Raw genomic sequence first — 22,790 nt, 5'->3', positions numbered from 1 at the left:
GAGCTTATATAAATATTGAATAAACCCTCAAAGTTTCTTCATTTCCCTTCACTTATCCTTGTTTTATATCAAAGTAGTTAAGAATAGACACAGCACTGTCTGCACCAATTCAAAGCCAATTTTTGCCTTTTATTCACTGAATTACCTCTCTCAGCAGTTGGTTTTTGTTTTGTGTCATATGAGCTATGTATACAGTACAGAGTATATCAGCAAGTTCAGAGCATTTTATAAGGAGCAGCTGCGGTGATTCTGAGAGTATCGACAGTGCCCTGCTTGCTTATGCAGAAATAGTTTGGTTAGGGTTTTAATCACATCTTCATCTTCTTTCTTCCATCAGCCTGGGATGTGTTGCCCTCTGTTCACCTGAAGGGCTCTCATGCTCTGTAAGGAGAGGGGTGGGTTAAACCTATGAGCCAGAGTAAGTATTTATTCCTTGAATAGTTCAACCTGAAATAATGAGTTATCAGTTAGAAATGAACCCAAGGAACAGTTTCTAGTAAATACAGCTTTTATTTGAAATAAACACCAAAGAAATACCACAGCTTCAAAAATCTTTTTATTTTTTTTTTTTGAGACAGAGTCTTGCTGTTGCCCAGGCTGAAGTGCAGTAGTGCGATCTCAGCTCACTGCAACCACCACCTCTCAGGTTCAAGTGATTCTCCTGCCTCAGCCTCCTGAGTAGCTGGGATTACAGGCATCTGCCACCACGCCCAGCTAATGTTTGTATTTTCAGTAGAGACAGTTTTGCCATGTTGGCCAGGCTGGTTTCGAACTCATGACCTCAAGTGATCCACCTGCCTTGGCCTCCCAAAGTGCTGGGATTACAGGCGTGAGCCACCGTGCCTGGCCACAGCTTAAAAAATCTATAAATATAAGCTGTGCCTCTGGCAGGAAATCTATGTTGATTTTCAGTGAGGGCATTGCTGACTTTCTACAAATACTGGTATTCAAAAATATACTTCTCTCTGTATAAGAGAATAATTGACAGCAGAGGTCAGCAAATTTTTTCTGTAAAGGGCCAGAGAGTAAATACTTCTGGCTTTCTGAGCCATGCAATCTCTTTGGCAACTACTCACCTGTGCCTTTGTAGCCAGAAAACAGCCAGAGACAGAATGGAAACACATGGGTATGCTGTGTTCTAATAAAACTTTGCTTTCAAGAACAGCAACAGATTAGAGTTTGCCAACCCCTGATACAGAGCAGTGGTTCTCAAATACTAGTGGCCATCACAATGACCAGGATGGCTTGCTAAAACATAGATTGCTGGGTCCTGTCCCTAGAGTTTTGAATTGAATGGATGAGACTTGAGAATTTGCATTTCCATCAAGTTCCCAGATACTGCTCATGCGCTAGTTTCGACCACACTTCGAGACCACACTTAGAGTTATCTACTGAAATATGACTTCATGTTCTTGCAATTCAGGGATCTCATGATCTTAGCATTTATTTTTTTTGTGGCCACTGTTTATTAGATGTGTCTTTGAAAAACTAGAAAGAGAAGCTCAATAGCATTTATAGCAAACTTTGCATGAAAGCACAAGGAGAAATTTCCTATTCAGTAAAAATGCAGTCAGAATTTTATTTACTGCAGTAAAATCTCAATTAACTCAATTAATCCTCAAGAAGGAAGGATTTAGTTAATGTAATTTTCCTAATTAAAATTTAAATCTAGTATCCCCTTACACTAATTCTAATTGTTAGATATTTTATTTTCCTAGCTTAGTAAGCTGAGTAAAGGAAATATAATTGAATCATTGATCATTTAGGATTTTCACTAGGATCATTAGGCAGATCAGTTCTCATGCTGTAATAGAATAGAGGCAGGTAGAGCCAGGAATGTTTAAATGAGTAGTCACTTTGCTTTGACCCTAGGACTTTAGACAGGCACATTCCCTCTGTCTCTGTCTCGTGCACTCTGTCTCTCTCTCAGCTAAATCTCTGAAATAAGCTTGCTTTATTCTCCCTCCCCTTTGGTTTTTACTAATGTATTTAATAAAAGTACTATTATTTGAAAATTTCTTTAAGGTAATTTTAATAAAAATAGTAATGTAGTTCCTAAGGGAAAACATTTCTGTCTCAATACATGCATTAAAAATAATTCAGAGTCCAGGTTTGAATCTATTGTCCATTTGAGGGGAGCAGTACTTTAATGCAGAGTAATCAGAAGATAACTGGAGATTGGCTAGGTGCAGTGGCACATGCCTGTAATCTCAGCACTTTGGGAGGCCAAGGCGGGCAGATCACCTGAGGTCAGGAGTTTGAGGCCAGCCTGGCCAACGTGGCGAAACCCCATCTCTACTAAAAATACAAAAAAATGAGCTGGGCGTGGTGATGCATGCCTATAATTCCAGCTACTCACGAGCCTGAAGCACGAGAATTGCTTGAACTCAGGTGGAAGTTGCAGTGAGTTGAGGTCATGCTACTGCACTCCAGCCTGGGTGACAGAGTGACTCCGTCTTAAAAAGATAACTGGAAATTGGAAATTTAATAATCTATAAGATCCTTTCCAACTGTGAAAACAAGAGTCTAGGATCAGGTGCCAGCCTCTCTCTTTTTACCTAACAGAATTTATGACTTCCAAGGATTCACGAGATTTTCATTTCTGTATCTCCTGAAAGCATAAATGATCTAGTTCAGATTCAGTACCATGGCATTAAGCTAATATCCACCTCTCAACTAAAAACACACAGAAATTCTTAGTAGAATTAGCATTTATTTTCAAATGGAGTAAATCTAATACTTAAGCTTCTTAAAGTAATATTGAAAATGTCTTAGAATATTTTGATAACTTGTTTTTAATTATGAATGTTAACACTTAAAAAAGATACTATATTTTAGGCTAAGCTTCTATCACCATCACAGAAAGACATACCCAAGCAAAATAACACCGCATCTCCAAAGACTTCTGAAAAAAAATTCCAAGATAGTTTTGCTTTTTTGACTGCTGAAGATTCTGCCCAGAAAACAGGTACGTGATTTTCTGTTGACTTACATAGGAAAAGATTTGTATTTGGGACAGGTAGTTTGAAGTAAACAAAACATTTTTATTTTAATATCTATTAAAGAAAATATGAAGATAACATTGTTCTTTACCTTAATGTCTATTATTAGCAAATTAACACAGGATATGATGTTTTAATTTTGCTGTGCTATTTGAGATCATCTTGTGCCCAAGAATTGCTGGTCTCTTCTTTTTTTAAAGAAGCAAGATATCTCAAATGATGACCTGTAGCAGGGGTTGGTAAACATTTTTTGTAAAGTTGCAATAGTAAACAGTTTTTGCTTTTTGATCCATATGGTTTCTTTTTCTTTTCTTTTTTTTTTGACACGGAGTCTTGCTCTGTCGCCCAGGCTGGAGTGCAGTGGTGTGATCCTGGCTCACTGCAACCTCCACCTCCCAGGTTCAAGCGATTCTCCTGCCTAAGCCTCCCATGCCTGGCTAATTTTTGTATTTTTAGTTGAGATGGAGTTTCGCTGTATTGGCCAGTCCAGTCTGGAATTCCTGACCTCAAGTGATCTGCCTACCTTGCCCTCCCAAAGTGCTAGGATTACAGGCGTGAGCCACCACGGCCAGCCTTGATCCATTTCGTTTCTGTTGTAACTATTCAACTCTGCAGTTGTTGCACAAAATTGGCCATGGATAAGATGTAAGCCAATGGGGTGGCTGTCTTTCCATAAAACTTTATTTATAAAATCAGGTAGCAGACTGGATTTGGCTTGGTGGCCAGAGTTTGCCAACCCTTAACCTATAGGCTTTTTCTTAACCCTCACTGTATTTTATTTTAACTCTCTGCATTTTTAGGTTTGTTAAGAATATGATTTTGTTTATTATTAACAATATTAATATTGTTTATTATTCCGCAGTTCAGCACATTGCCAGGCATACAATGATATTTAGTAAGTACTTCAATAATAATCTGTTAGTGTAGCTGCCACTGGAAGAAAATAAGTAGGGAAAATAAAAAAGTAGAGAGGAAAATGTAACATTAAAGAATAAAAGGGGTCAGGCGCAGTGGCTCACTCCTGTAATCCCAGCACTTTGGGAGGCCAAGGCGGGCGGATCACCTGAGGTCAGGAGTTCGAGACCAGCCTGACCAATATGGTGAAACCTCATCTCTACTAAAAATACAAAAATTAGCCAGGCGTGGTGGCGGGCACCTGTAGTCCAAGCTATTTGGGAGGCTAAGACAAGAGAATTGCTTGAACCGGGAGGCGGAGGTTGCAGTGAGCCAAGATCGTGCCACTGCACTCCAGCCTGGGTGACAGTGAGACTCTATCTTACAAAGAAAAAAAAAAAAAAGAATAAAAGGAAGGAAGAGAGCAAGATAGGGAAGAAAGGAACAAAGTTACTACAAAAGAGTAACAATCAACAAAATGGCAATACTAAGTTTTTACCTATCAATACTTACTTTAAATGGATTAAATTCTCCAATCGAAAGACACAGAGTGGTTGAATGGATAGAAAAAAGTGAGATTCAGCAATATGCTGCTTACAGGGGACTCACTTTACCTTAAGGACAGACATAAACTGAAAGTGAAGGGTCAGAAAAACATATTCCATGCAAATGGCAATCAAAAGAGAGCAGGGATATGGCTAAACCTACATCAGGCAAAATAGACTTTCTGTCAAAATTTGTCACAAGAGACAAAGACTAGATGATGATAAAAGGGTTAATTCATCAACAGGAAATAGCAATTGTAAATATATATATGCACCCAATGTTACAGCACCTAAATGTATAAAGCAAATATTAACAGAACTGAAGAGAGAAATAGCAATACAATAACAGAGTTCTTTAATTACCCCACCTTCAACAGTCAATAGATTATCCAGATAGAAAATCAATAAGGAAACAGTGGCTTGAATAATACTGTAGACCAGATGAACCTAACTAACATATACAGAACATTCTCTCTAACAGCAGTGGAACACATATTCTCCAGTGCACAGTGCACATGGGACATTCTCCAGAATTGATCATATGTTGGGCCACAAAATACATCTTAACAAATTTGAAAAGATTGAGATAATCTCAGAGGTCTTTTCTGATCACAGCAGTATGAAACTAGAAATAATAGCAGGAGGAAGATTGGAAAATTCACAAATACATGGAAATTAAACAACACACCCCTGAATAACCAATGGATCAAAGAAATTAAAAGGGAAATTAAAAAATCTTGAGATAAATGAAAATGGAAACATACCAAAATTTACGGGATGCAGCAAGAGCAGTGTTAAAAGGGGAGTTTATTAGCAATAAATACCTACATTAAGAAAAAAGGAAAATCCCAAGTAACTTCACCCCTCAAGAAACTGAAAAAAGAAGAAACTAAACCCAAAGTCAGCTTAACGAAGAAAATAACAAATATTAAGGCATAAATAAATGAAGTAGGCTCTAGGAAGACAATAGAAATGGTCAATGAAACTAAGAGTTTGTGTTTGGAAAGAATGAAATGGACAGACCTTTAGCTAGACTAACCAAGAGAAAGAGAGGACTCACAAAAAATTATTAATGAAAAAAGAGACACTACAACTGATACCACAGAACTACAAAAGATCGTAAGCGATTACAACAAACAAATTATACACCAACAAATTGGATAACATAGAAGAAATGGATGAGTTTCTAGAAACATGCGACCTACCAAGGCTGAATATGAAGAAATAGAAAAGCTGAACAGACCCATAATGAGTAAGGAGATCAAATCAGTAATCAAACCTCCCAACAGAGAGTAGCCCAGGGCCAGATGGTTTCACTAGTGAACTCTACCAAGTATTTAAAGAAAAATTAATGCCAATCCTTTTCAAACTCTTCCAAAAAACTGAGTTGGAGAGAACACTTCCAAACCCATTTTATGAGGTCAGCATTACCCTCTCGTCAAAGCCAGATGAGAATGCTACAAGAAAAGAAAATTTCAGGCCAATGTCCTTGATGAACATATATGTAAAAACCCTCAAAAATACTAACAAAACTTACTAAATAGCACATTAAAAGGACTAGACACCATGATAAAGTAGGATTTATCCCTGAGATTCAAGGAAGGTTCCATATACACAAATCAATAAATGTGATAAACCACATTAACAGAATGAAGGTTAAATTCATAGAATCATTTCAATAGATGCAAAAAAAAGCATTTGACAAAATTTAACATCCTTTCATAACTCTCAACAAATTAGGTACATATAGAATGTACCTCAATATTAAAAAGGCCATATATGACAAGCCCACAGCTAGTATTCCACTCAATGGTGAAAAGCTGAAAGCTTTTCCTCTAAGATCAGGAACACGACAAAGGTGCCTACTCTTGCCACTTCTGTTTAACATAGTACTGGAAGTCCTACCCAGTTCTATCCAGGCAAGAAAAATAAAAGACATCCAAATAGGAAGATGTTAAATTGTTTTTGTTTAAAGATGACATGATTTTACATATATCAAACCGTAAAGGTTTCACCAAAAAACTGTTAGAACTAATAAATGAAAAGTTGCAGGATACAAAATCAACATACAAAAATCAGTTGTGGGGTTTGCTTCTGGGTTTCAACAAAACAACAAAACAAAAATCAGTTGCATTTCTAGATACTAACAATAAACTAAGAAAGAAATCAAGAAAATCTCGGCCAGGCATGGTGGCTCACACCTGTAATCCCAGCACTTTGGGACGCCAAGGCAGGCAGATTATGAGGTCAGAAGATCGAGACCATCCCAGCTAACACAGTGAAACCCCATCTCTACTAAAAATACAAAAAATTAGCCAGGTGTGGTGGCACAGTGCTGTAGTCCCAGCTGCTCAGGAGGCTGAGGCAGGAGAATTGCTTGAATCCAGGAGGTGCAGGTTGCAGTGAGCTGAGATCACGCCACTGCACTTCAGCCTGGGCGACACAACAAGACCCCATCTCAAAAAGAAAATTTCATTTATAATAGCTTATAAAAAACACAATAACCAAGGAGGTGAAAGATCATGATCTGAAAACTATAAGACATTGATGAAATTAATTGAAGACACAAATAAATGGAAGAATATCCTATGTACATGGATTGGAAGAATTAATATTGTTAAAATGTCCTTATTATCCAAAGCAATATACAGATTCAATTCAACTGCTATCAAATTTCTACTGGCATTTTTCACAGAAATAGAAAAAACTATCCTAAAATTTATATGGAACCACAAAAGACCCTAAATAGCCAAAGCAATCTTGAGAAAGAGGAATAAAGCTGGAGGCATCACACTTTCTGATTTCAAAGTGTAGTTAAAAACTATAGTAATCAAAACAGTATAGTACTGCCATAGAGATAGGCACATAGGCCAAGATAACATTATGGGCCCAGACATAAACCTACACATATATACGGCCACTTAATCTTTGAAAAGGGCACCAAGAATACACAATGCGGAAAGGAATGCGTCTTCAATAAATGTTTTGGGAAAACTGGTTATCCACATACTAAACAATGCAATTGGACCTTTGTCTTATACAATATACAAAAATCAACTCAAAATAGGTTGACTTTAAGATCTAAAACTGTACAACTACTAGACAAAAATAGGGAAACAGCTCTTTGACATTGGTCTTAGCAATGATTTTTTGCATACAACCCTAATAACACAATAAACTTTTGGGACTATGTCATACTAAAAATCTTGTGCACAGCAAAGAAAGCAATCAATCAAATGGAAAGACAACCTAAAGAATGGGAGAAAATATTTGCAAATCATATATCTGATAATAGGTTAGGGGTTAATATTCAAAATAACTTCCACAACTCAAAAGCAAGACAACACATAACCCAATTAAAAATGGGTAAAGAAGCTGAATAGACATTTTTCCAAAAAAGATGCACAAATAGTTAATGGGTATATGTACTCAACTTCACTGATCATTAGAGAAATGCAAATCAAAACCATAATGTGATATCTCACACCTGTCCAGATAGCTATTATCAAAAAGACAAGAGATAACAAGTGGTGGCAAGGGTATGGAGAGAAGGAAACAATTGTACACTGTTGGTAGGAATGTAAATTGATGCAACCATTGTGGAAAACGGTATGGAGTTTTCTCAAAAAAATTAGAATTGTATGGAATCCATCAATCCCACTTGCATGTATATATCCAAAGGAGATAAAATCAGCATCTTGAAGAGAGATCTGCACTCCCATGTTTATTGCAGCATTATTCACAATAGCCAGGATATGGAATCAGCCTAAGTATTGGTCAGTGGATGAATGAATATAGAAAATGTGGTATATATAAATAATGGAATGCTATTCAGCTTTAAAAAAGAAGGAAATCAGGCCATATGCAACAACATGGATAAACCTGGAGGACGTCATAGTAAGTGAAATAAGCTAGTCACTAAAGGACAAATACTATATAATCTCACATATATACAGAATGTAAAAAAGTCAAACTCATAGAAACAGAGAATGGAATAGTGGTTGACAGATGCTAGGAGGTGGGGGGAAAGAGGAGATTGTCCTCGAAGGATATAAACTTTCAGGCATAACATGAACAAGTTCTGGGGATGTAATATACAGCACAGGTAGTGATGGATGTGTTCATCGATTTGAAAGTGATAATTATTACACCATGTATATGTATATCAAATCATCAAAAAAGAGTAAGAGGCAATAAGGGATGGGTTTCTAAGGGAGAGAAGAATCACCAGATTGAGGTGGAAGAATCCCTGCCCATGTTATTTGAGGCCAAATGGGCAGCTCCTTAAGGTGCCCATCTAGTTGAAGTAACTGGCTGTTAATCTTACCTACAGATGTACAAACCTAATAAGAATTCATCTTTGACAAACCTGACAAAAACAAAAAATGGGGAAAGGATTCCCTATTTAATAAATGGTGCTGGGAAAATTGGCTAGCCATATGTAGAAAGCTGAAACTGGATCCCTTCCTTACACCTTATACAAAAATTAATTCACGATGGATTAAAGACTTACATATTAGACCTAAAACCATAAAAACCCTAGAAGAAAACCTAAGCAATACCATTCAGGACATAGGCATGGGCAAGGACTTCATGTCTAAAACACCGAAAGCAATGGCAACAAAAGCCAAAATTGACAAATGGGATCTAAATAAACTAAAGAGCTTCTACACAGCAAAAGAAACTACCATCAGAGTGAACAGGCAAACTGGGAGAAAATTTTTGCCATCTACCCATCTGACAAAGGGCTAATATCCAGAATCTACAGTGAACTCAAACAAATTTACAAGAAAAAAACAACCCCATCAAAAAGTGGGTGAAGGATATGAACAGACACTTCTCAAAAGAAGACATATATGCAGCCAAAAGACAAATGAAAAAATGCTCATCATCACTGGCCATCAGAGAAATGCAAATCAAAACCACAATGAGATACCATCTCACACCAGTTAGAATGGCCATCATGAAAAAGTCAGGAAACAACAGGTGCTGGAGAGGATGTGGAGAAATAGGAACACTTTTACACTGTTGGTGGGACTGTAAACTAGTTCAACCATTGTGAAAGACAGTGTGGCGATTCCTCAGGGATCTAGAACTAGAAATACCATTTGACCCAGCCATCCCATTACTGGGTATATACCCAAAGGATTAGAAAACATGCTGCTATAAAGACACATGCACACGTATGTTTATTGTGGCACTATTCACAATAGCAAAGACTTGGAACCAACCCAAATGTCCAACAACGATAGACTGGATTAAGAAAATGTGGTACATATACACCATGGAATACTATGCAGCCATAAAAAATGATGAGTTCATGTCCTTTGTAGGGACATGGATGAAGCTGGAAACCATCATTCTCAGCAAACTATCGCAAGGACAAAAAACCAAACACCACATATTCTCACTCGTAGGTGGGAATTGAACAATGGGAACTCATGGACACAGGAAGGGGAACATCACACACTGGGGCCTGTTGTGGGGTGTGGGGAGGGGGGAGGGACAGCATTAGGAGATATACCTAATGTAAATGATGAGTTACTGGGTGCAGTACACCAAGATGGCACGTGTATACATACGTAACAAACCTGCACGTTGTGCACATGTACCTTAAAACTTAAAAGTATAATAAAAAAGAATTCATGTCCCAAAAGATACAGTCAGTAGATTTTTGTTTCACTTAGAACTGTGTCCCTTTTTTTGATGATGAGATTTAATATCTAGACTGATAGTGAATTCTTATTGCTTTGTTACTTGGCGTGTATTCACTTGAAACTTCTCTCTAATGCTCAGAGCTTCAAGATCCTTACTCAGTGAGCGAGCTCTCTTCCTCGAAGCCCTCAGAAGATGAAGAAGAACCTAAGGTACTATTTAATTGTTGGTTATTCATCTGATTTTCCAGAATTAATATCATATTTGCATAACACGTTGGCTATTCCTTTTGATGAGTACACCACTTGTTTCTTGCTTTGCCATAAAGGATGTAATTTGTGGTCTGTTTTGTTTAAGATTGTGAACCAAGAATCACTAACAGGAAGTACTAGCTTGAAACATAAGCTGAGAAACTTGGAAGACAGAGGTGAGAGAATAGTACTTTTTTTTTTTTTTTTTTGCAGAATAAAATGAAATTAATCTGATTTTGGCAGACTGGGCTGTTACTCAGATTGCAGATCAAGTCACTTTGCACAGTGACTATTGCCGGGCTGTGGAGGGAGCAGTTTGAGCTGCTTACTAGTTCTAAATGTTCATGAAGGTTAGGAGGAAAAATGGGGGGCTCCATTCAGGAACCAGGACCTCTTGTGCCAAGGAAGGTATAGCCTGGGACCTGAATCCCACCAGCCAGTTACACCTTCTCTCCAGCCTCAGAGGAGGGCACAGTGGCGGTACTTTCCTAGGGATCTCATCCAGAGCTTATTTCATTCTCAAGCATGTAGGTCACTTGTGGTTTATAAGAAATGTTCTAAAACATTGTGTGGTCAAATTATTAAAACTTCTGAGTTCATTTACTCATGTTAACAGTGGTATAAAGATTTCCGGTCTGGTTCACAATGTTGTACCTAATATAATGTAATGAGTTAATATAGCACTTTTCTACTGTTTATGATGTTTCTTGACTGCATTTTTTTTCTCTACCTTTAAAATTACATATCGAAAGGATTCAACTAGTTATAAATATGTGTAGGATATTTAGAATATTAATGCAACAAGTATCTGCAAACCATCATCCAGTTTTAGGAATATAACATTACTATTGCTTTCAAAATCCTGATATGCTTTACCTGAAACCCATCCTACCCCCTCCCCTTAATTTTATGTCTCAGTCTCTGCTTTTTTGTTCATTTGTGCGTTGTGAGAAATACCATACATTCAGAAGAGATAGATGTGTACAGTTTCAAGAATGACTATAAAGTGAACATCTGTGTAACCACAGCTCAAACTGGGAACTAGAAAATTGCCATTGGCTTAGAATCCTTCCATACCAGATTATTACTTATTAATTTCTTTCACCCCTCATACAGGTAATGACTAATGACTTTTGTAAAAATCCTTCAGTTACTTCTCTTTATAATTTTCTTTCTCCGTATGTATCCCTAAATAATATACAGTTTAGTTTTATCTGATTTTAAATGTAAACAAATGACATTATACTGTATACATTATATGTGGCTTCTTTTGCTCAATCATTTGTGAGATCCATTCATGCCAATGTGTGTAAGTGAAGTATATTTCTTTACTATTTAGCATTCAGTTACATGAAAATACCATATTTAAAAATCCATTCCAGTGCTGTGGGATATTTGGATTTTTGCAGTTTGGGTTGTTAGAAATAATGCCACTATGAAAAATCATGAACATCTCTCCTGATACACATGTTAAAAATCTTGCCTAGGCACATTTTTAGGAGTATAATTGCTGGGTTATAGAATATGTATACCTTTAACAATTTTACATATGCCAAACTTTCTCAAAGTGACTGTATCTTTTACTTTCCCACCAGCCGTATATGAGAGTCCTGTTGCTTTACATCCTCACCAACACTTGGTATTTTAAATTTCTGATGTATGTGTGTGTGGACACTGACGTTTTAATTCAAATATCCCTGATTGAAATTTAGCATAATTTTATGCGTTTATTAGCCATTTGAATTTCCTCTTGTGTAGTGTCTAACACGTCTTGCCTAGTTGTCTATAGAATTATCTTCTTATGTTGATTCCTAGGAATTCTTCATAATACATTCTGGACACTCGTCCTTGATTATGTGGCTTGTAAATATCTTCTTCCACTGTGTGGTCTGTACTTCTCTCTCTGTTTAATGTGTTTAAGATTGCTTTTTTTTGAAAAATCAAACCTTTTAATTTTAATAAATTCTATTTCATCTTTTCTCTGCGGTTAGTCATACGAAATTCTTACCTACCAAAAAGATACTATATATAATTTCCTATATTACTACATTTAATGCTATTCATTTCTCTCTAAGTACTGCTTTAGTGAATCCCACACATTATAATATATAATATTTGTCATTTACTTTAAAATATTATTTTTTATTTTTTTATTTTGAGACAGAGTCTCACTCTGTCACCTAGGCTGGAGTGCAGTGGTGTGATCTTGGCTCACTGCAACCTCCGTCTCCCAGGTTCAAGTGATTCTCCTGCCTCAGCCTCCTGAGTAGCTGGGATTACAGGCATGTGCCACCATGCCTGGCTAATTTTGCATTTTTAGTAGAGACGGGGTTTTGCCATGTTGGCCAGGCTGGTCTTGAACTCCTGACCTCAGGTGATCTGCCTGCCTAGGCCTCCCAAAGTGCTGGGATTACAGGCATGAGCCACCGTGCCCGGCCTAAAGTATTATTTTTTATTTTGAGTTCTTCATTGATCCAAATGTTGGTTAGAAGTATATTTGTTAATTCTCAGTGGTATAGGGGCTTTTAGCTATTTTTTTGTTATTGTTTTCTACTTTGATTGCATTGTGACTAGAGAACAGTCTGTTCTTGAAATTTTGAGATGTACGTTATGGCTTAGTATATGCCAATTTTCAAAAATATTAATTTGTGGTTAAAAGAGTGTATTTCACAATCATTGGGTGCAGTGTCTCTATATATGCATATTCATTAGGTTACTTTTCTTAACTATGTTCTTCAAATCTTACATTCTTACTGATTTTTAATCAGTCTGCTTATTCTATCAAGTGCTGAGAGAAGTGTATTAAAACCTTTCGTTATGATTGTGGATTTGCCAGTTTTTTCTTCTGGTTCTGTTCAGTTTTTGCTTCCTATAAATCTTTTTTCTAAAGAGTAAGTCTTTAGGCCAGGCATGGTGGCTCACACCTGTAATCCCAGCACTTTGGGAGGCCAAGGTGAGCAGATCACCTGAGATCAGGAGTTCAAGAGCAGCCTGACCCACATGGTGAAACACTGTCTCTACTAAAAATACAAAAATTAACCAGGTGTGATGGCGCACGCTTGTAACGCCAGCTACTTGGGAGGCTGAGGCAAGAGAATCACTTGAATCCAGGAGGCAGAGGTTGCGGTGAGCCAAGATCGTGCCATGGCACTCCAGCCTGGGTGACAGAGTGAGACTCCATCTCAAAAACAAACAAATAAAAAGAATAAGTCTTTAGATAAAAGTAAAATAGTTACCTTATTGTATATTTGCCTTATGGCATATTAAAACTCTTATCATTATTAAGTGATGACCCCTATATCTAGTCGTGTTTTTGTCTTGAAGTCTGTTTATTTTGTTTAGAATTTGCATGGTATAATTTCTAAAAGTCTTTTCATGACTGACATATGTGTATGTGTTTCATAATGTTATATATATAACTTGTAAACAGCCTGTAGTTGGACTTCCTTGCCCCTCATTTCATAGTATGTCTTTTAACTGGAGTATTTAGTCCATTTACATTTCATGTACTTTCCCCCATATTTGGATTATATCTACCAATTTGTTTTATACTTTGTGTCCCCCAACCATTCTGTTTTCTTTCTCATTCTTTTCATTTGCATAAGTATTTTTATTGTATTTTTTACCTCTACTCATTTGTAGTTATATACTCTATTTCTTTTTTCATTTGCTGATTAACTTAGAAATCATGTGTTATTTCTAAGCCTAAATTTAATCTAGTGTTACTTTTACATAATGTGTAAATTTCTAAGCCTAAATTTAATTTAGTGTTACTTTTCCTCCAGATTATATAGACCTAAGATCCTTGAATTCCATTGGCCTACCCCAACCACATAATGTGTTGGTGTTCTTTAATTTTATTTTAAAACTTGAGGTTGAATTTTTGCTTTATGAAAATGCCCATTCAACCTTTATTCTTGAATTAACTTTTACTGGGTGAAGAATACCATACTGGCAGAATTTTTTCTATCATACATCAAAGAAATTATTCAATTGCTTTTTGTTTTCTATTCTTCGTGATGAAAATTTAGCTGTCAATCTACCAATCATTCTTCAAAGGTAATTTGTCCTTTTTTTTTCCTCATGAATATATATAAGATTTTTTCCATTTATCCTTGGTAGTGTTCCACTTATTAAAATTTGTCTAAGTAAGTCTAAATACGTCTAAGATAAACCTTTTTGTTTATCTTCCTTGGCATTTGTAGGGAATCTGGAATATGTGACATGTCTTTCATCGGTTCTGGAAAATTCTCAGCCATTATCTCCTCAAATATTGCTTTTGGTTCATTCTTCTTTCTCCTGCTTGAACTCCAACTAGATTCCACATCTTTTACCCATTCCTATATATTTTCTATTCCTTCACTTTATTTGCGTGCTAGATAATTTCATCTGTTTTTCACAACTACCTGTTCACCAGTATCTAATGCTGGACCTATCATTAAATGTTTATTTTTTATTTCTAGAAGTTGTTTGGTTCTTTCTAGAGCTGCTAGGTCCTTTTGTGTAGTTCGTATTCCCTGAAGATATTTTGGAGCTTGTTTTTCTTTGTTTAAATAGAGTAGTTTATCTTCTTTCCTCTTTTTCAAAGTTGACTTTAGTTGTTCAAGGGACTTTTTATGTTTTCGTATAAATTTAGACCAAGTTGATGAAGTTACTTAAGTTCACTGGAATTTTGATAGAAATTGCATTAAATATATAAGTTAACTTGAAGAGAAGTGACATCTTTAAAATATTAAACCATCCCACACAAGAGTATGAAATGTCTCTCTATTGATCTGTGTCATTGTCTGCGTCCTTTATTGAGTTTTAAAGTTTTCTCTGTGAAGAGCTTATGTATTTTTGGGTAATTCCTAGGTATTTATGATTTTGTTACTATTGTTTTAAAATTTGTTATTGCTAAAGTAGAGCAATACTGTTAATTTTTATAAAATAACCCTATATCTGGCAACCTTGCTGAACTCTTATTAGGTCAAATAATTTATCTGTTGATTCTCTTAGTTGTCCTAAGTAGATGATTCTATTACTTGCAAAAAATGATAGATTTTTTCTCCCCTTCTGATACTTACATCTCTTATTTTTCATTCTTCATAGCATTGGCCAATATCTTTAGTATGTCTTAAACATAGCAGTGAAAATCTGCATCCTTGTCTTTTTTCTAATCTTATAGCAAATGCATCTAAAGTTTCTCTGTTAAGTAAAATGTTTGCAGTAGATTTTTGGTATTGAATTTTTACCAGGTTAAAGAAGTTCCTTTCTACTCATAATTTGCTCTGAGTTTTTAAAAAATCATACATAAGTATTGAACTTACGAAATGCATTTTTCTGCATCAGCTAAGATAATCAAATGAATTTTCTCCTTTGGTTTCTTTTTTTCCCTCCAGCTTTATTGAGGAATAATTGGCAAATAAAAATTGTATATATTTAAGGTACCTAATATGATATTTTGTTATGCATATGCATTGTGAAATGATTACCATAATCAAGCTAATTTACATATACCCTCACATAGTTATCTTTGTGTGTATGCATGTGTTAATAATAAAGATCTACTCTCTTAGCCAATTTCAAGTACATATACATTATTATTAGCTATAGTCACCATTCTATATCTCAGGTCTCTAGAACTTTTTCATTTAACAGCTGAAAGTTTATGCCCTTTGACCAACGTCTCCTCATTTTCCCAACCCCTTGATTCCTGGTAACCACCCTTCTATGCTAAGTGAAAGAAGCCAAACACAGACCAATGCTGCATAGTTTTACTTATATGTGGAATTTTTAAAAGTACAACTCATAGAAACAGAGAATAGAAGGGTATGGTGGTCCTTTTGCTTATTAATATGACAAATTATATCAATAGGTATTATGTTGTTCAGCCATACTTGTGTTCCTGGGATGAACCTCATTTGATCGTGGTACATTAAAAAAAAATACATTGTTGGACTTATTTAGTGAATACCTTATTAATGAGCTTTACATCTACATTCATGAGTGGAACAAACCTGTACTTTTCTCCTACTGCTATTATCTGGCATTGGAATCAGTGTCACACTAGCCTGTGGATGGAGGCTGGTCAGCTCTTTCTCTTGCTGGGAAAGTTTATATACGATAAAAACTAACTATTTTTTAAAAGTTTGTAAAACCACCTGGGAATTTGGGGAATTTGGGGGAAAACGTTATTATTTCAATTTCCTTAATAGCCACTGATATACTCAAGTTCTCTATTTCTTCTTGGGTCAGTTTTGGAATTATGTGTTTTTCTAGGAATGCCTCTCTTAGCATCATATTTTTTAGTGTGCTTCTTAGTGTTTAATTTTAATAATTGTAGTTGTTTCCTTTTTATTGTGTACTTGCTTATTTGTAACTTTTACTCTTGGTAAGTTTTACTAGAGGTCCACCTAACTCATCTTTTAAAGAATTGGCATTTTGGTTTGTTACTCTTCTCTGTTGTTATTTCTGTTGTTTTCTCTTCTGTTGTTATCTGCTCTTTTCTATTTTTACTCCTTATATCTACGTTTATTTTGATGCTCTTTTTCCAGCTTTTGAGTTCAATACTCATTTGTTTTTAACCTTTCTGTTTTCTTGATAAATGCATTTAAGTTTTCTTAGAAATGCTTTGGCTGTATCACATTTTGATATTAGTGCTTTTGTTACCATCAATGCTTAGTAGTTCTTCCTTTTTATGTATTTTTTAAAACCCAGTTATTTAGTAGAATTTAATGTAGTTTCCAAGCATATGGGATACTTTTGTTACTTATTGCTAACTTTTTGCAACATAGTCAGAGAAACACAGTCTGTACAATATCTCTCCTTTAGATTTACTGGGGCTTACATTAAGGCCTAACTGGACTTGCCTTATGGCTGAAAACGGTATCCAAATTTCATGAGTGTTCTGTACGTACTTATCTATATCCCTTTGTTCTATTTTATATGTTTTGAGGCAGTGCTACTTGGTGCATCAGGAAGTGACTCTTCATCTCTAGTAATTCTTCTTACTTAGTTAATATCAATGAAGCAACACTAGTTTTCTTTTGGCTAATATTTACCTGATACATCTTTTTTTTTGGCCATTCTTTTACTTTCAATCTTTTTTCATCCTTGTGAATTGCTGATTATCACATAAAGAGCTTATACTAGGATTTAAAAATATCTGATCTGACAATCTCTTTTAATAGGAGCAGTTAATCCATTGTGCTTCCATTGATATATTTGGATTGAGTTTTCTTGTCTTTGTCCCACATTCTCATTCTTTTATTCTTTCTGTCCTTGCCTTCATTTAGATTTATCATTTTTAACCATTTTCCCCCTTTTCCTAGTTTGGAAGTTTTCATCCCCTATTTCTAAAGTTAACCCTAGAAATTTTAACACACACACTTTTAAAAGCTTCAAGTAAATATTTTCACCATATCCCAAACAGAAGAAGGACCTTTGAGCACTAATTTCAATCATATTTCTGAACATTTAGTTTCCAAACATATGGGTTATTTTAAAGCTGTCATTTCATTACCTTTTGCTAACTTTTTGCAACATGGTCAGAGAAACACAGTCTGTACAATATTGTTTGTTTAGAATTTATTGGGGCTTATATTAAGGCCCAATTGGACTTGCCTTATGGTTGAAAACTGTATCCAAACTTCGTGAGCGTTCTGTGCCGTACTTATTCTTCTGACCCTTTGGCTGCTTCTCTAGTTTTTTTAATTCGTAAAATGTTTTCTGTTGGTATTACTTTACTCAGTGTTTTATTACATTTACACTCAGCTTTAATCATTTTGCTCACAATTCCTCTTTCCTCCTGGTATCACTATCCTTTTGTTCTTTTTGCCTGAATTACTTTAAAAAATATTTTTAGCATTTTCATTGGAGGATTTATGTTTCTTTTAGAAAATGCAGTCTAAGGTCCAATTGGTCTTTTCTTTTTGTAGTATGATCAGCAGGAGCCCTTCCCTTAACTAGAGCCTTTCCTGCAGCACTCCAGCAGAAGCTAGGAGAGAAGAGACTTGTGTCAGAGGTACCCTCAGATAGACTGGGGTACAGTGGTGCAATTTCGGGTCACTGCAGCCTTCAATCTCCCAGGCTTAAGCAATCCTCCCACCTCAGCCTCCCAAGTAGGTAGGACTACAGGTGCATGCCACCACGCCCAACGAATTTTTGTAATTTTCATAGAGACAGGGATTTGACATGTTGGCTGGGCTGGTCTTGAACTCTTGGACTCAAGCAATCTGTCACCTCAGCCTCCCAAAGTGCTGGGATTACAGGCATGAGCCACACGCCCAGCCAGAGGATAATTTTTTTTTAAGATTTTGAATTTTGCCTTCATCTACTTTCTCTCTTTTTTTTTTTGAGGCGGAGTCTTGCTCTGTCACCCAGGCTGGAGTGCAGTGGCGCGATCTCGGCTCACTGCAAGCTCCGCCTCCCGGGTTCACGCCATTCTCCTGCCTCAGCCTCTCCGAGTAGCTGGGACTACAGGCGCCCACCACCACGCCCGGCTAATTTTTTTGTATTTTTTAGTAGAGACGGGGTTTCACCGTGGTCTCAATCTCCTGACCTCGTGATCCGCCCGCCTCGGCCTCCCAAAGTGCTGGGATTACAAGCGTGAGCCACTGCGCCCCGCCCACCTTCATCTACTTTCTTGGAGTGGTCTCCAGAATCAGGAAGGAGTCAGGAGGATAGCTCCTTCCTAGCTCAGTGCCCGGCATATAGACACACTCCATAAGTATTTGTCAAGGGAATGGAGTAAGAAAAACATTTAAGGCTGGGCATGGTGGCTTATGCCTGTAATCCCAGAACTTTGGGAGGCCAAGGCAGGAAGATTGCTTGAGCCCAGGAGTTCAAGACCAGCCTGGGCAACACAGTGAGACCCTGTCTCTACAAAAATTACAAAAACGTTAGCCAGGCATGGTGGCATGTTGCTGTGTTCCCAGCTACTCTGGAGGCTGACATGGGGGCGGTTGAGCTTGGCAGGATGAGGCTGCAGTGAGCTGTGATCATGCCACTGCATTCCAGCCTGGGTGACAAAGCAAGACCCTGTCTCAAAAGAAACAAATAAAAAGAAAACCCAACATTTAATGATGAAACTCTGCTTGATTCAATATTTAAGCATTTGTATGTAGTCACAAATAAATATTTATTATCAATTGAGTTATCCATTGTTAATTGCATTAATCTATACAAAAGATATTTAGTAGTCCCCATCAGACTGAGTAATTCAACAATAAAGATAGTCTTTACATTGTCATACTCTTAGCACTTAATAAACATCGGTAAACAAAGTACTTGCCTTGGGAAAGCGCTGTAAAAACCACAGAGGATCTTTTGGTAGATTCTGTTCTTGCTCAGGAAAGACTGTTGGCCTTTATCATTGTTTACCACAGGGTGTCACTTCAGAGCAAGGTTTCAAAAAATGCCTTAACTTAGGGGAACTCGGCTGTTAACCACAGGGTTGGTTCTGGTCTGGCATTAAACATTGTTTTTAACAGAAGTTTTGTGAGTTGAAAAATACAACACAGATGCCAAACATACGTTCACTGAAACTTGTGCCCAGTCGGCTACCCAAGATAAGTTCAGAAGCTCCTCAGATTGCACTTGTCTTCACTTTTCTTGGAAATGAAGAAAGCCGGGTTCTTGTGAGGGCAGGAGCACACGCCCTCTGCAGCCACCAACACATACACACGGATTTCACGTTCTTTTAAGATGACTTGACTACGTTTGCGTTTATTTTTGAGGTGTTGTGTGTATGTAGTTTTAACTCTGTTATGAAAATGTTGAAACGTGCTAGTGAAAAGTGGCATGCAGTTACCGTGGAAACAAAACTGAGCCAAGGACATCACTTAGTACCTGCAGCCTCTCCTGATGAAGTGCTGGTTCTTGTGCAGGAGTCTGTGCTCTCTGGAGAGCCATGCCTTTGGTACAGGTAAAGAACTTCACCAGCACTGCCACTTTGAAGAAGTTTTCTAAAAGTCTAGCGATTTCCGTGTCCCTGAAGCCATCCATCTGGATGATCCCTTGTTAGTAGGTTCACACATTCCGCATAATTCATTCAAAGGGTGACCAGGTTATTTACACGATGTTCCTGGATTTCTCTCTTTGGTGGATGTAACTAGTGTCTGTGCTGACAGATTCCTTGCTTTGCCCCAGGTATGCACGGGGATGGAACATTGAAATTCAAGGACAAGCTTTGGGCTATTGCGACAAATTTGCCACCAAGAAAAAAAAAAAGTTCCAGAAGGGGCAGAACAGGTAGTAAGGAAAAGAAATGTGGTGATTGTTGATCAGTGCCTAATTGAGGCTAGGTGGAATCCTTTTTAAGTGGTTTCTTTTGGCCCCGACTGGGGTATAGACACCACGGAAGATGCAAGCATGAATGTTGTTTGCCTTGAGGCTGAAAGAAAAGGGTAGAGTTGTAATTGGGTTCTTTTTTTTTATTTTTAACAATCTTTGCCCTTGAAATGATGGGATCCCCCCAGAAAATATCCATCCAAACCTTTCAAACAAATGGACACACCTAAGTCTAAGTGCAATGGGAAGAAAAGAGGTACTAGCTCCTATAAGATGCCTCTCACAGATAAGAGTATTTCTTAATGTGTTTCTTTTCTTTTTTTATTACAGAGAGGCCAGATACTGGCTGTTTCTTTTCTAAGTTCTACAGAATGGGAATGTGATCTCTAATGAATTTTTCAGTTTATGAAAGTACTATTATAGAATACTAATTAGGGTGTCCCATGAGGTCTGTCCTTAATAGTACTAGTTACTATTATTACTAGTTTAATCCTTTTTGCTTTGAGATCATCCTTTTTCTCTCTCAATTGGTATTTCTTACCTCTCTTGTTTATCATTTTCTTTTTTTCCAAATTCATATGTTTATAGCTTCCTCCAAAAGATAGTTTTATCAGATCTTAAAGTGCTAAATGTATTAATGGCTATTTGTCTTAAAGTGTTAAATGTATTAATTGCTATTTGTCTATTAATACAGGCAGTTTCTTTTCCTTACTGCCTGTTCTGCCCCTTCTGGAACTTTTTTTTTTTTCTTGGTGGCAAATTTGTAGGAATAGCCCAAAGCATGGCCACTATAGCAAATATATAGTGGCTATTTAGGTTTCTAAAGCTTGTGATGTTTCTGTACCTCTACCCTCACCACTAGGAGAATTAGAATAAGAGAATTGAAATAAACTCTTACCTGTTGTATTGAGATCTCTATTGGGCATATCAGGTGTTTTATTTGTAGGAGCTTGGGTATTCTGCAGCATTCATCTATTCATTTGTTGAACAAATGTTTATTGAGTGTCTACTATGTGCCAGACACTTCTGTAGGTGTCAGGGATATGGTAGTGAAGAAAACAAAATGCCTGCCCTCATTGGGCTTTACCCTCTAGTGTGGGAGACAGATGATGGACAAGTAAAACGTGTAGTATGTTGTATGTGATAAAGGCTGAGAAGAAAATTAAGCTGGGAAGAGAGTGTGAAGAGTTGGGAGGCTACATTGAAATTTAAGGTTAGATGGATGGAGAAATCCTTGGTGTAGATCTATGGGGAAGTACTGTGGTCAGAGGAGTCTCAAGTGCAAAGGTCTTGAGGTAAGACTGTGCCTGGGATGTCCAAGGAACTACAAGGAGACCAGGATATCAGGAGCAGAGTGGAGGAAGGGTCACTTCCTCTTTACCTCTCACTATCTGCCAGCCGCATCGCCCTGCCTCTGGCACATAGTAACGTCCACATATTCATGGAGTGAATTAGTGAAATTGAATTCCAGAACTTTCAGAGAGAAAAACCAACAGCAACTAGACAGGCATGTGACAAAAGAGAAGTCAGATGATGTCACAACTAAAGGTACGGTGGTGGGGGAGAGAGTGGTTTTAGGTGGGAAGGGATAGACTCGAGTGGGGTTTGAAATAAAGATGTCAAATTCTTGGAGACACAAGTTGGCCGCTTGAGAGGGCTCAGGCAAGAGAGAGATTTGGAAGTGACAATTGAAGGTGAAGGATTTAGGATTTCCTCCAGGGAGATGGCCTTGGGCAGGAACTCAGAGAGGGAGGGATTCATTCCATAGGCAGAACCTTGAGGATGGAGGAGAAGCGGGTAGCAAAGAAAAGGAGGGGTTGAGCATAAAGCCAGGGCTCTGTGAACCATGGTGGTGCCATTGATAAGACTGGGAGGACTCAGATGAGGACCAGACATATCTGGGATAAAAGTGAACATCAGAGTAGAAAATATTTAGTGTTATGCTGAATTCAAATGGGAGTCCATGTTCGAGTCTCTCAAAGTCACTTGAGCTGTGAGGAGGCAAGATGGCGTCGTTTATGACGTAGCCTTCAGCATAGCGCCGATGTGCCAGTGTCACCAGCAGATGGCGCGCTCCGGGGTGTGAGCTGAAGCACTTCCAAAGGCCCATCTGCCTGGAAACCTTGCTGTCTTGCTATTTAGCTCAGAGCCCTGGAAGCGTTGCTTTTGAT

At 37.3% G+C, this 22,790-nt stretch overlaps 1 protein-coding gene and 1 long non-coding RNA gene across 2 annotated transcripts in view; one reads left to right on the top strand and one right to left on the bottom strand.

Annotated features, from left to right (window-relative positions):
• SYCP2L (synaptonemal complex protein 2 like) overlaps positions 1-22,790 on the top strand; it is a 232,546-nt gene that overhangs the window by 176,356 nt on the left and 33,400 nt on the right. The window contains exons 25-27 of the mRNA XM_063632394.1: positions 2,839-2,968; positions 10,238-10,308; positions 10,454-10,523. Of these exons, the coding sequence (XP_063488464.1) occupies positions 2,839-2,968; positions 10,238-10,308; positions 10,454-10,523 (271 nt within the window). The remainder of the gene's footprint in view (positions 1-2,838; positions 2,969-10,237; positions 10,309-10,453; positions 10,524-22,790) is intronic.
• On the bottom strand, positions 109-22,699 carry LOC134735705 (uncharacterized). The gene is made up of 2 exons (XR_010119086.1): positions 21,518-22,699; positions 109-381 (listed from the first exon to the last, which is right to left on the bottom strand). It is a non-coding gene; the product is annotated as an uncharacterized lncRNA (long non-coding RNA).

This window comes from Symphalangus syndactylus, chromosome 23 (genome assembly GCF_028878055.3).
Source record: "Symphalangus syndactylus isolate Jambi chromosome 23, NHGRI_mSymSyn1-v2.1_pri, whole genome shotgun sequence".
Taxonomy (NCBI): Eukaryota; Metazoa; Chordata; class Mammalia; order Primates; family Hylobatidae; genus Symphalangus; species Symphalangus syndactylus.
This window is presented reverse-complemented; position numbering and strand designations above follow the sequence as displayed.